At 34.9% G+C, this 15054-nt stretch overlaps 2 protein-coding genes across 3 annotated transcripts; one reads left to right on the top strand and one right to left on the bottom strand.

Annotated features, from left to right (window-relative positions):
* Positions 1-1374: 1374 nt before the first annotated feature.
* Positions 1375-3561, top strand: LOC146942402 (U-box domain-containing protein 45-like). The gene is made up of 2 exons (XM_085756360.1): positions 1375-2095; positions 2336-3561. The coding sequence occupies exons 1-2, from the start codon at positions 1548-1550 to the stop codon at positions 3273-3275; spliced, it is 1488 nt and encodes a 495-aa protein (XP_085612486.1). The 5' UTR covers positions 1375-1547; the 3' UTR covers positions 3276-3561.
* Positions 3562-8983: 5422 nt separating this feature from the next.
* SDF2 (stromal cell-derived factor 2-like protein precursor) lies at positions 8984-12789 on the bottom strand. 2 transcript variants are annotated; one of them, XM_085756364.1, is made up of 6 exons: positions 12384-12789; positions 12123-12269; positions 11496-11636; positions 9793-9842; positions 9584-9713; positions 8984-9268 (listed from the first exon to the last, which is right to left on the bottom strand). In XM_085756364.1, the coding sequence occupies exons 1-6, from the start codon at positions 12492-12494 to the stop codon at positions 9176-9178; spliced, it is 672 nt and encodes a 223-aa protein (XP_085612490.1). In that variant the 5' UTR covers positions 12495-12789; the 3' UTR covers positions 8984-9175. The 2 variants fall into 2 exon arrangements, with proteins under 2 accessions (XP_085612490.1, XP_085612491.1); XM_085756365.1 differs by having other exon boundaries at positions 12123-12263.
* Between the last annotated feature and the right edge of the window lie 2265 nt (positions 12790-15054).

Genomic DNA, 15054 nt, shown 5'->3' with positions numbered 1-15054 from the left:
ACTAATTTTGAACCACCATTTAAGAAAAATAAATTCATTTCTTTTTAATTTAAATATCAATGATAATTAAATTTAAATATTTTGCTATTAATTTTATAATTTTGAGTATAAAATTAACTTTTAAATAACCATACTTTATTTTCTTTAGTAATTTTTCACATATTTTAATTTTATTTTTGGTTGTTTCATATTTTATAATAGGGTTTAAAACTATATGTGAATGAAATTGTGAATAAACAATAGCGAAAAATATGTATTTAAATTTTGATTATATTAAAATACACCTGCAATACTATTTTTATTCGAAGTGTGTTAGATTATTATTTTTTAGCTATATTATTAAAAATAAAAAAAATTATCGAGGGAGTTATGTGTAGATTTTAACATAAGAGGGGAGAGGAATTTAAGTCAACCTTCTCCTAGGGGAGGGGAGTGAAATATTTTCTAATATGTTTTGAATAAGAGGGAATGAGAGTGTATATTTTAACATAAGAGGGAATGGGAGTGTAATTCAAGCATCTTTAATGGGAGGGAAGTGTAATTTACTCGAAAAAAAATATTGATCGAATTTGTTTGATATGAAAAATAAAAGAGTAAATTACTCTCCCCTCCCTTCAAATATACTTGAATTACACTTCCCTCCCCTTTTATGTTAAAATATACTCTCCTCTCCCCTCTTATTCAAAACATATTAGAAAACTTTTCACTCCCCTCCCCTAAGAGAAGCTTGAATTACATTCCCCTCACCCCTTATTTTAAAATCTACATTTTACTTCCTCAATATTTATTTTTTATTTCAAATAATCTAGAATAATAATAACAATCTAACACACTTCGAAAAAATAATATTACGGGTCTATTTTAATAGAATAAAAATTAAATACATATTTTTCGCTATTTTTTATTCACAATTTCATTAACATGTAGTTTTAAACCCTAATATAAAATGTGAAACAACCAAAAATAAAATTAAAATATGTGAAAAATTACTAAAGACAATAAAACATGGTTATTTAAAAGTTAATTTTATACTCTAAATTATCAAATCAATAGCAAAATATTAAATTTAATTATCATTGACATTTAAATTATAAAGAAATGAATTAATTTTTTTAAATGATGGTTCAAAATTATTATAAATCATAAAAATATTTGTTTATGTTAAAATAGATTAAAGTGTAGTGCATATTTAATTATTAAGGGAGAGAGTTGTAATTCAAGCATCTTATAAGGGAGGGGAGTGTAAATTTTATTTATCAAGAGAGGGGAGTGTATTTTAACATAAGAGGAGAGGGGAGTGTAATTCAAGCATCTTTGAGGGAAGGCGAGTGTAATTTACTCAAAATAAAAAGATTCCAAAACCAAAATTGCACTACTTCTTATTTGGCGCTCCCTCCAAAACTTGCCACACACCCTCAAAGACTCACACACAGTTGACAACTACTCCATCCATCCTCGGGAACCAAAATCCCTAAAAATTAAATTATTTTTCGTTTTCCTTTTTCTCTCCGATGAACTTCTTCTGTGCAATGTAGTTCATCAGAGAAATGGCTAAGTGTCACCGGAGCAACGTTGATTCAATTGTTCTCGATCATCACCACCATGCGAAAAACACTACCGCCGGTAACTTCCGCTTCTCCGCCTCATCCTTCCGCCGCATCATTTTCGACGCCTTAAGCTGCGGCGGAGCCTCTCGACACCACCGACATTACCACCGCGAAGAAGAAATTAGCTCTGTCGCGTCGACGGCAACCGTGAAGGAGTTACGCGGAGAAGTGCGAGAAGAGAAGACGGAGAAGCTATTGGATCTTCTGAACATACAGGTTCATGAAACAAATGCGGAATCGAAGAAGAAGGAAGAGACATTAACGGAGATGAAGCATGTGGTTAAGGATTTACGCGGAGAAGACTCGACGAAGCGGCGAATGGCAGCGGCGAGAGTAAGATCATTGACGAAAGAAGATTCCGAAGCGAGAGGCACACTCGCAATGCTCGGGGCAATTTCTCCTCTCGTTGGGATGCTTGATTCAGAAGATCTTCATTCTCAGATTGATTCTCTATATGCTTTACTCAATCTCGGAATCGCCAACGATGCGTAAGTTTCTCTCTCTGAGAATGTGATTTCAATTTGCAACGATTCATTGTTCTATAATCTTCGTAAATTTTTGTTATGCATGACGAATTTTCAATTTGATCCAATCATGAATTTATCATATTCTTAATTTTGTGGTTTATACATTTCTAATTTTATTGTAATTTTTGCTATTTTTTGCTTGATTAATTTCCGTGAAATTTTTGTGTTTAATCTTTATTTGTTTCTGTGGATTTTTTGCAGAAATAAAGCAGCGATTGTTAAAATTGGTGCTGTTCACAAGATGCTGAAGCTGATTGAATCACCTTGTGTTGTTGATTCATCGGTTTCTGAGGCAATTGTTGCAAATTTCCTTGGATTAAGTGCTTTGGATTCTAACAAACCAATAATTGGATCCTCTGGTGCAATACCCTTCCTAGTTAGAACTCTGAAAAATTTAGATAATAGTAGTAAAAGTAGTTCTCAAGTTAAACAAGATGCTCTTCGGGCTCTTTACAATCTATCGATCAATCAGACGAATATTTCATTTGTTTTGGAAACTGATATGGTCGCGTTTTTGATAAGCTCGATAGAAGACATGGAAGTGAGTGAGAGAGTCCTTTCAATTCTGAGCAATTTGGTGTCGAGTCCCGAGGGTAGAAAAGCTATTAGTGCTGTTAAGGATGCAATCGCAATTTTGGTTGATGTATTGAATTGGACAGATTCACCTGAATGTCAAGAGAAGGCTTCATACATTTTGATGATTATGGCACATAAAGCTTATGCTGATAGGCAAGCCATGATTGAAGCAGGAATTGTATCGTCATTGCTTGAGCTGACGCTTGTGGGTAGTGCCTTGGCACAGAAAAGGGCATCAAGGATATTGCAATGTTTTAGGCTAGATAAAGGGAAGCAGGTTTCTGGGAGAAGTGATGGTGGAAACTTAGGTTTAACTGTCTCTGCGCCTATTTGTGCTTCTTCGTCTTCTTTTGTGAAGACAGATGGAGGAGGTAAAGAGTGTTTAATGGAGGAGGTGAATATGATGAGTGATGAAAAGAAAGCAGTGAAGCAGTTAGTTCAGCAGAGCTTGCAGAACAACATGATGAAAATTGTCAAGAGGGCTAACTTGCGTCAAGATTTTGTTCCTTCCGAGCGTTTTGCTTCACTCACTTCAAGTTCGACATCTAAGAGCCTTCCATTTTGACGAATTGCAGTTGATGGAGAGCAGAGGAGAGTCTATGAACGATGAAATTAGCCTCAACAGCTTAACTACATTGGTCTTTTGGTGTAGTAACTGTTTTGTTATCACTGATGTAATGGTAATTGCTTATTGAAATCTCAGTAGATTATTGTACAAGTAACTCTAGTTTAAGTTTATCTTTAGGTTCTTTTGTTGTTTTGGGTATCTGCCAAGTGCTGATTCAGTTTCTTTGGCATGAGCATGAATCCATCAACCATGAAAAATAATAGACACTATTGTGTAGTGTAGTCACCATACCTCCATTGCCAAGTTTTTTAAATCAAGGGTCCATGGACATCTTTGATATTGCGATAAATTGCGGACAGAATTATAGCTGATATGGTTGCAATTGCGATCCTAATACAGCCTGCGCGATATAAAAAACCTTAATGTCACTGTCACAATCATGGTGGCAAACAGTTTTTTTTAAAACCCTGCTGTTTATTAGTGGTGGTATGGCATGAACAATTGAGAAATCTTAATGTTGCAAAAGGTGTTTGGTCATTATCATCTTTCATATAAACAGAACAATGACTACACATTGCCAATTTCTGTTTGCTGATTCCATGTGTTGAGTTTTAATGAATCTTCAGATTAGCAGAGTAATTTGTTTATCATTTGCAATGAGGTTGTGGGCTGTTAAATCCTTTAATTATGTTAGGTAAGTACTGCATTAATTACCCATTAATTATTTATTTAATGCTACATGATCTAGTTTACTGGATTTAGTTTTCTATTAACAGGTCACAGATCTATATGGTAAATTATACGTTTGAATGGAAAGATGAACTGTTAGTGGCAAAAAGGAATCAATTGACAATTGTGTTTTCCTCGTAGTACGTGCGCACAACCACAACATGATGTTCATCGTGGGGTCTACGTATAGCCATATGTAATGTTATCTTCTTCTAGGTGCTAACTAACTTTGTTGACTTTTGGTATAAATATTCTAAGGGAAATGTTAACCGGTGCCCCGGGGACACTGGTTAAGGAAGCAAATATGATAGTTTTTGTATTGTAAACTGTGTAATCAATTCCTCAAAAATCAAAAAAGTGTTGTTTTTCATTCAAAATTTCCTTTTTTGAATTCCTTAACTAGTGCCCCGGTTAACAAGATCCATATTCTAATTTTAAATCCTAATGTAGGGTTGGGTTACCCTTTCCAATTCCATCATGGGTCAAGTTTCATTGATTTGCATTTTTTGAATTTAGACTTATTTAGCCAGAGCTTGAGCATGATCGTGCCCAAAAGCATATACTAGTAGAGCTTTGCTATAAGAAAACCTTCACTAATCGACAGTAACATTGTGCTTACTTGTACTAAAATGGCTTAATTGCATTTTTGGCCCCTTAACTTTCCAAAAGTTGCGGTTACAGCCCCCTAACTAATTTAAATACAAAACGGCCCCTTAAGTATTGAATCTTTGTCAGTTTTGGCCCCTGGTCCATTTTTGACTTGGTCGTTGATGACGTAGCACCCAAACCCCTTATGTTTGGTGCCACGTGGATATTTTTATTTATTTATTTTTTTAAATCTTGCAGGCTTTTTCAAATTGGGAGGAAATTAAAAAAAATAGAACAAATTAAAAAAAAAGGAAAAAGAAAAAGACATCAGGTTCAGCAGCGACCTCCATTGACCCAAACCCCTTCTGCGCCTCAGCCTTCCTCTGCTTCACTTCCTTCTCCTCATCAGCGACCTCCATTGGCTCCGGTTCTGGTTCAGGCTCAACCTCCGCCGTAGTTGTAGGTTCAGCCGTAAGTTTGGCCCACATCTCCGGTCCAGAAAAAGCATCACCAAACGGATTAAAGTGTCAGTGTAATTCTGGAGAGAAGCGTGAGCAGCGGATCGGTTGGAATACAGGACGATGGTTGATGGGTCTGATGAGGCGGCGACGGCGATGACGATGGTTGTAAAGAATAATCCAGAACATGATTTCGTGAAGAGGGTTATTAAGGAAGCCCTCAGTGATGATGTTAATGATTTGAAGCTGTTGGTGTTTGCTGTTCATGCTGTGAATTTGAAAATTCAGACTTTAGGGAATTTGAAAATCAAGTTTTTTTTTGTTGGATTGGAAGAGATGAAGATATAAAGATTGATATGAAGGATGAAGGTGAAGAGATGAAGGTAAAGATTGTGGTTTACAAAATTCTTTGATTGTTTTTTGTTGGTGGGGGAAAGATTGATGGCTTCTGAGAAGTGACGGATGGCGGTTGCGAAATCGCCGGAGGAGAATGCAGCGTTGCCTTTGGCTTTAGCTTCGTCGGCCATGGATAGATCAGAGTTGAATTCGAAAGGGTTTTGGGGAATTTTGCGATAGGAAGAAGAAGAAGAAAGGGGTTTACTTTGTTGATGTTTCTTTTTCTTTTTCCTTTTTTTTTTAATTTTTTCTATTTTTTTTTAATTACCTCCCAATTTAAAAAAGCCTGCAAGATTTAAAAAAAAAAAAAAAATATCCACGTGGCACCAAACATAAGGGGTTTGGGTGCCACGTCATCAACGACCAAGTCAAAAATGGACCAGGGGGCCAAAACTGACAAAGATTCAATACTTAAGGGGCCGTTTTGTATTTAAATTAGTTAGGGGGCTGTAACCGCAACTTTTGGAAAGTTAGGGGGCTAAAAGTGCAATTAAGCCTACTAAAATATACCAAAAATTGATCATCATAGCACAGGCGTATGTTACTGTACATTACTATAGTAGAGCTAAAAACAGAATTGTGCTGGTGTATTAATTGCAGAGCATATATATACGTGGCACTTTGTTGACCTGAGTATGGTTATTGTACTATTGCATGGTGGAACCTTCGTATAGTAACGATTGAAGAAGACCTTCATTCACTACCCGATGCTATATGTAAGACATCGATTAGCAATACAACCTAATGAACCATGATGATACAACAATATTGCGTTTAATTCATTAAAAGCATAGTATATGATGACAAGTATTGGACTGGATGGTAGCTTGAGATCATAGGAGTGAATTCCATCACATTCTGGCTACAGGTGCTCTATTTGAGTTGTGAATAATTAATAATCAATTGATTATATACTACATATAAGAAAAGAAGGGTCTGTATGGTTGAGCAAATATAACATATCATTCATTGCTGCTGTTTTGATACGATGTGTGAATTCATTTCAACCAACTAACGGGGTGGACAAGTGTACTTTTCTTTGGGGGGGACCAAATATCTGCATTCAAAGGAATTAAGAAATTGATTTCTTTACGTGCCGGGTGCGTTGGGCAATACTAGTGTTGTTCAATTATTTTGGGTAATTTTTGAATGATTTTCAGTAGGCATCTGTTTTGAGTCAGGATTAATTATGGATCGTATGTACATCTAAAGTACCAAATACTATTGGGAGAAATGTTGTGTTCCAACAGCCCTACTAACCAAATTAAAATTACTAGTATGAATTTGTTCATACAGCACACACACGCACCCTGCAATTGACCGTTTTATTTTAACTATGAGTTGTTGCATGCTTTGAAGTGGTGTACCAAATTACTGCTGCAAGCGTGTTAAAACTCGCATTCATTAATTTCCCTGCAAATGTGAGACTAAGGAATTAAGGATGTATACTTTTTGGCCAGTTTTTCCAACTTTTTCCTACTTCACACCAAAGTTCCATAGCCAAGCCAACCACCTTGAATTCAACCACTCAGCTTGATAAACTCTGGTCATCTTCGTTTTAGGGGAAACTTGCTTAATTGTACCCTGGGAGTGTCATGCCAGATCATTCCTCGATGGTTCTAAGCAGACATTAGATGAAGGTTGTAGTTCAGGAAGTAACTGGTAAAGTTAATTCGTGGCATTAGATGATATTGTACTGTATAAATTAAATTTTGTACGCATGTTTATTAAACATAGGGTTAAATATGTTTTTGGTCCCTATAAATATGTCAACTTTTCGTTTTAGTCCCTCTAAAATTTTCCTTCAACTTTTGGTCCCTATAAAATTTTCAATCACTACTTTTGGTCCCTATTTTCAACTTAATTTATGTATTTTTTAATGAAATTGTGCAGAAATGTGTAAGATATTCTAAAACAATTTCCTAAAAAAAATTAGAATTTTTTAACAAAACACAAATTAAATATGAATTTTTAACCGTAAAAAATATAAAAATTCATATTAAATTCATGTTTTGTTAAAAAATTCTAAATTTTTTTTGGAGTGATTCTTATAATATTTTAAATTTTTCTGGAAAATTTTATTAAAAAATATGAATTCTACATATGAGTTTACTTTAAAAGAGGGGCCAAAAGTGAAGATTGAAAATTTTATAGGGACTAAAAGTTGAAGGAAAATTTTAGAGGGACTAAAACGAAAAGTTGACATATTTATAGGGACCAAAAACATATTTAACCCTTAAACATAAACTATCCACTTTGTGTTACAAATGGATGGAGAGGAACCAGAGTTATTATTACTAATCAGAATTTGCGTGAATCAAAGACTTCAAGAAAAGGTACCGCACACCCTAAATGTTACTCCCTCCGTCCCGGAATAACTGACCCATTTTCTAAAAAAAAGTGTCCCAAAATAACTGACTCATTTCAATTTTCAATACAACTTTCATCATTCTCAATACAATATAACACTAAATAATACTTTTATCATTCTCAATACAATATATTCCACTTTCCCCTTTATTTATACATTTTTCTTAATATGTGTAAAAAACAAAATTGTGTCAATTAAATTGGGACGGAGGTAGTACTTGCAACGGAATTTCTCGATTAATACAGCTCTAACTCAGTGTCATATAGATCCAATATCATACACAGGTTGCCTAATGATAACACACCTGCTACATCGAGTCAAGTACAGTCCTGGAAGAGCAGAGGGTCACAATATACTCGAGAGGAAAAGATCATACGTAATGCCAAAGTTCTTTCCCTTAAGCAAATTAATGCTCTGCACTCTGCAGCAGGTGTTGGTCTTACTGTTTACGAATCTCAGTTTTTCTTAACTTATGTGATTACACAGGAAACCACACGTGTAACACACGTGGGAAAAAAAATTGTCACTTCTAGGACTGGTCGCAGCAAAAGGGGACGCACTCGCATCAGTGATGGCAATTTGAAATGTTAGTCTGGCTGTGTTAATGATGTTGCGAACCAAGGTTGTTGCCAACTTCTTATTTCTTATCATTGAACTTTAACTAATGGTTTATTCTTAATCGTTACTAGACAAGTCATTTGTGTTCTTTGATTCTGAGTGTGTGAATTTGTTGGGAATATCTGCATTATTACTGAATCGAAACATGATTGTTGCGTGGACCAATATTGCTTAAAATTTATTCTAGTCCATAACCACCATTCTGTGGCATTAGATCTTTCCATGCAACCAAATTGGTAACATGTTAAATGTGTAATTGGCTTCATAGCTTTTCTCAGAAAAATTATCGTCATTACAGATTAGTATACTCAGTTGGATCCTATTTTTTTCATAACCAGGATGCCATCATCACTGCCAAAAAGAAACACATCACATCCTAACTATATAATTTTGGTGTCATGCAGCTAAACAAAAAAAGGGGCATGTGTAGTCAAGAAATAGCGTTAAATTTGATTCATTTACTTACTGTAAATCCATCATATTTAGTCATAATTGAAAAAATACCCATTACCACGTTGCACAACAAAAATAACATGCTGCAAGTATTTGTGAGAGATGAAGGGCCTGCAATACTTCATAACAAAGTAAACCTATGACAAAATATATCTATCATTATATCATCCTAAGAGTGCGCACGTATTCAACAGACTAATAGAAGGGCCTGCCTGCATCTATTATCAGGACCAATGCTAGCCTCTCAATTACATAATCAATGTTAATTGGACAAAATATTGATACTACTCAGCTTGTTTGCTTTCAGTAACAGGAAGGTAGACACCTTCAGCTGCCAACCAGACATTGTCAGCACGCTTTTCACGAACACCACAAACCTAGTCAAATAAAATAAATGACAATCAATAATGATAACCCAATGCTAACAATTATGCATAAAAAATAAAAATATTGGGATCACTATAAAAATCTATGATATATGCCATCATCGACATCGTTATTTGTTGCCAATGAACCCTAAAAAGCCAAGCAACTAACATGTCTGACAAACAACAAAACAGAAAGCATCAAGCATCCAAAAAATTTCAGTGCATATATAATTTAAATGGAGAAGCGAAAAAATGACGCATAGGTTAAGGGAAAACATTGGTGAAAGACGACAGAAATTTTCAAGGTTCCAGACAAATTCTCACCTCTTGCTGTCCCCCAGCAATCCGACTGTATTTCTTATCATGACTATGAAGATAGCCTGAAGTGTCAATATGCTGAAGCCGAAACCTCTGATCCTGCTTCCAAGTCTTTCCACTTCCTTCTATTAAAAGCCTAACGAAAATAAAACCAATTTAAGCACCTTTGAGAATATAGAGATCTAATTATTATTGTCGTTAAAAAATCATGTTACCTCCAATAGTCTCCGGTGTCAGATTCATTTTCTCCACCAAAGCAACTGACCTAATGTCAACTCAAAAATTATAAACCCAGTTATCCAATGGTCAAGATTAGGTCTAAAACAGGTTGTATTTGAATTATAATTTTTACTTTTAAGTCCTTAGCTCATTCAAATGCAGAAGAAAATCAAAGAAGACCAAAAAATAATGTGTAGGTTAAGGGAAAAAAAACTCCCTTAGCTCATTCTATATAAGTACTTTAATTCAAGAATTTTAGCAATGTCAAATTTCTGTGCATCAGTCTATAGGTGGGAACATGGATATGTGATGAAATAACTTGTAATTACTTATAAGTGGTGGTTAATTGCATAAGTATTATTTTTTTCAAAGTAAAACAACTAAACCTTGTCTGGATGGATATACTCAGCTACAAGATAAGTGATAAATCAATGGAAAATGCTAACAAGTGCCCTAACGTTATGACTTTAACAAGTGTTTGACTTGTATTTTCAAGACATAATTTCCTCTTGTGGGTTCCTTAAACAATGCCCTTAGGGTACTTGTTAGCAAGACCCTAAATCAATTGATGTCATTGACAATTGAGATAAATAGTACTTATTATTTGATTTTTATACAGAAGCAGCTAAGCGATGCATCAGGATGTTACAGTGCCATTTTCGTTCAGCTCTGCTTCAGCAAAGGATAGGCCTAAGACATGTTCAAAAATATACTGAAATGCTTAACTAGTTGAAAGAAAACAGAAATCAAAATGGAAAAGTGCAGAGAATCCTCTAGCTTACATAGAGCTGAACATTTACACTGTTAGGGTAACAAGACAGTGCAATGTAAACACGGGTAAATAGAAGTCAAGGTCTATCACAAAATAATAGGCTAAAATATAGAGATAAACATTTCCATTATTGTTTAGGGTAACAAGACTATGCAATGTAAACACGAGTAAATAGAAGTCAAAGTCTGTGACAAAGTAATAGGCTAAGATGAGCTGCTTAATGGTGGCCATACATTCAAAAGTCAAAATTCTTGTCGATCACAAAGTAATAGGCCAAGATGAGTTGCTTGATACATTCAAAACTCAAAATTCTAGGTCTGTCACAAAGTAATAGGCTAAGATGAGTTGCTTGATGATGATCTGGCCAACCATGGTTGAAACCAACTAAATCATGACACAAAGGTTTGTCGGTTTGGTCCTGTCCGGTTTATAAACATTGGTTCAAATAGCAGGAGTGATTGGTGAATGATAAAATATGGATGAGCTTCCTAGAAGCTAAGGGAAGTTGCATTATATTAAGATGAAAAAGGACCCTGTGTGGATGATATGTAATGCACACATTATATCACACCTTAGTTTGAGCACTTAAAAAATTAAATAATCCTGGTAAAAGCTAATCAAAAGGTGACACAAGAGAAATTGCATTAATGGTGATATACCAAAAGCAGAGTCTTGTCTTTATAATCGCACATCTAATGAAGCAAATATAGCACAATGCAATTTGCAACATCAATAAGTGGGGACAGAGATATACCCCCATTAAAAAGGAATCAACTGTGATTTTTAATTTTAATATTGCGGTTATATGTAAGGGGAACACCTTAGAATCAGCTTATTGAAGTGAAACATTTACAGAAAACAATCGCCAACAAATCCTAAAGCATATATAGTAATAAACACTTGCAAAAGGAAGAAAAGAAAACACACCTCGAGGTTGCCTGATATTGGAGATGCATGCAAATGGCTGTGCAGCCACTTCCTTGTCCTCATGTGCTGTAATCTAATTATGGTTCCGCTTTTAATGGTGTCACCTTGTTTAGCAGAAGTTCCCGGCTCAGGCCTAACAATCTGCAAAATAATAATGCACATATCCAAAGTCAAGAACCAAATTCCAAAGTGCCAATATCAACACAGATCATCCACGCAAAAAAAATAGTAAGAGATTATGGTCTTTTTGGAACCAGCTCATAATATGTCCATAGGTTGTTTTCAGCTTGTTTCCGTGATCTTTCCAAAATAGTTCATTTAAACAGCTTATAATACATTTTTTTTACTCAGTATTCGGCTTAGGACCAACTAATCCGGGAAACCAATCCCAGCGTCCACTAGCGGGGCCCATTTAAAGCCAAGGCTTACTCCGCACTTCGAGGATTGAAACTGAGTCTATGAAAGAATCACACTCCGATCCCAAGCCTTAGGCTTTATTTTATCTTTTGTAATAAAAATAGATCATAAATAAGCACTTGCAAAACAAGTGTTTGTCCTATAAACACTTAATTAAGCTATTTATCCAAACAAAACTTAAAATAAATAGGAAGAACGAGATTAAAATACCCAATAACTGTTGGAATCATCAACACTGGGAAAACCAGTAACCGATTGTTGTCCGCTTCCAGAACCATACGGCACATCATGAGAATGCAACCTAAATTTCGTCTTCTCATGCATCAACTTAATCACCGAACCATAAGTAATCTGAACCTACGAAATTTCAAAATCAAAATCAGTAACAAATTCAATTCAACACTGAATTTACGAGATCTCTAACCCTAAACAATAAAATTGGAAAGAAACAAAGAGTGAAAAATGAAAAACCTCGACGCCTTCGGAGGAAGCAGCGGAAGCAGAAGCGGTGGAAGAAGGAGAAACATCAGGATCGAGAGTGAGGAAGAGGAAAATAGCGAGAGCGAAGAAACCGAGAGCCATTATGAAGAGAAATGCGATGAACCAGTTACGTTGCCAAATCGGAAGGTCCGATTCGGAATGGATCGTGGATTCTCTGTATATAATTCGGGTCGACCCGGTTTGTGATTGTTGCGAAGATGAAGAAGAGGGTTTTCTTCGTGATAATCCTCCCTGGTGTGAACCTGAGGAAGCCACGGTAACAGATTAGTGCAGCATCAATGTGGAAGCGATTATGAGAAATGAGAACTTCTTATGGTTTTTGGATTATGGCTTGTAGCACAGTTCAAACGCTTCTTGCACGCTAACGTGATGAGTCAAGTCTATGGTTGAATCAGTATTTTTCAGATGTACGTTGCGTGACATAATTTGGTCCAATTGATAGTGTACGCGTGGCAATTGGTATTGCGTGGAAGCTTTTCAGTGGTTAAGTTTTAGAAAGAAAAAAAAATGAGTAAATAGACAATTACCCTGAAATTGTAAGTTTCATCAATTACCCCCTGAAATTAACAAAACGCCAATTACCCCTCTGAAATTGCACAACGTTAATCAATTTACCCTCTCGGTCAAATTTTTCTGTTAGTCAACATGACGTTTTGCAAATACCCCCTGAAGTTTTGCATTTATATGCAAAATGCCCCCTAAACTTAAAAATTTATATGTTTTTTTTCTTATCCTTGACTCAAAAGATATTAAAGACACACAATTAACGGTTATCTTTAATATTTAAGGTTACAATAATAATATATCCTCTAAAAATAATGCAGAATTAATAACTTCATATTACTTTAGCAAAATGCATGTTTAGTTCATTTTTTAAGATAGAATAATTTTATTCAAACTTGTCTTAAGAAACTGCTAGAATTAATTATTCATGAGGAATGCATGTCTCTAGCTTACTTTGTTGTGAATTAGCGTGTCACTATTTAAATAAGTCATAAGTTATGGAGAATTGAGCAATCAAATTGCATAACAGAAACAAAATAAAATAACAGACCCTTTAAGAATGAATGAACAATGTAAAGTATTAAAGTTAACTGTTAATTGTTTGTCTTTAATATTTTTTGAGTTAAGGATAAGAAAAAAAATATAAATTTTCAAGTTCGGGGGCATTTTGCACATAAGTGCAAAACTTCAGGGGGGTATTTGCAAAACGTCAGGTTGACTAACAGAAAAATTTGACGGAGGGGGTAAATTGATTAACATTGTGCAATTTCAGGGGGGTAATTGACGTTTTGTTAATTTCAGGGGGTAATTGACAAAACTTACAATTTCAGGGGGTAATTGTCTATTTACACAAAGAAAAATACATCACACACACGTACCAATTCCCCATATCATGCAATTTTTAATTTTTTTTTTACAAAGATAGAACTAGGCGAAGATGGTATAATTGGTTTTTTTTTTTTGGTTACACTTTAATTGGTTATTTGATCCATAACTAATTTTTTAGTTTCATTTTGGTCACATAACTCATAAAATGTCTATATTGTCCTTTAACTTTACATTTGTGAGTCGATTTGGCTTCTTTATGTTATATTTAATCCAAAAATTTTGAGGTAGACCAACATCGTAGATGATTCACCATAGACTTTATTAATTTTTTTAATTTGAATCATTCGATCCATTTTTTGAAAAAAATAATTGTTTGATCATAAAGGTTCATTGTATCTTACAGTGAACCAAAAACAACTGATTTTTATCCCCTTTATTCTTCATCATCCTAGAGCATCTTCATTAGTTATACAAAAAAAAAACAGAAAATCCAAATTATCAAAAATCCAACTTGATTATCCCCCACAATGCACTAATCTCCAAATAAATTCGGTAAATATTTATTAAGCGACAGTTCTACTCTATGCCTCCCCTAGCCTTTACTAATCGCTTCATCTTCTTCACCTCACCCCAACCTTGATTTGTCCACGATGGCCATTCTCTCTTCCCCTACAACACTCTCTCTCTGAGTCCCTCCCTTCACATTCTCGTCATCTCTCCCCGTGTCCCTCTCACCACACATTCGTATTATTCCTCTCACCTCCAACAAAGGAAGAAAAATTAGTTGCTGTTGACTCATTGCAAGATACAATGGATCTTTATGATCCAACAGTCCTCTTTTTTAAAAGGTAGATTGAATGGTTTAATTTTTTTATTTTTAAAAAAGGTCTATGGTGGACCATCTACAATGTTTGTCCTTCATAGACATTTGAGGTTAAAGTTAACGTAGAGGGACCAAATTGACTAGTGGAGGTAAAATTGAAGTACCGGTGTAAACGTTTTAGGAGTTATGGGACTAAAACGAAACTAAGAAGTTAGTTAGGGGACCAAATGATTCATTAAGCCATAAAACTATTAGTAGTGTTTGATACGACCAATTTAAGGGTAGTGATGACATTTCACCATCATCAACGACCAATTTAGTCGAGGATACGTTGGTAGTAAAAATAAAAGGAGACGAAGAATTTAAGAGGAAAAAAACGAGAGTTGGTTCTATTGAAGAGTTATATAGAGTTACAATACTTGTAGTTATTGTACTCCCTTCAATGAGAATCGTGTCATATTAACATTTGAGTTCTGTTATAGGTTA

This window comes from Medicago sativa, chromosome 3 (assembly GCF_051527215.1).
Source record: "Medicago sativa cultivar Bolivia chromosome 3, Bolivia_mono, whole genome shotgun sequence".
Taxonomy (NCBI): domain Eukaryota; kingdom Viridiplantae; phylum Streptophyta; class Magnoliopsida; order Fabales; family Fabaceae; genus Medicago; species Medicago sativa.
The sequence above is the reverse complement of the archived record's forward strand: the minus strand, read 5'-3'. Positions and strand labels throughout refer to the sequence as shown.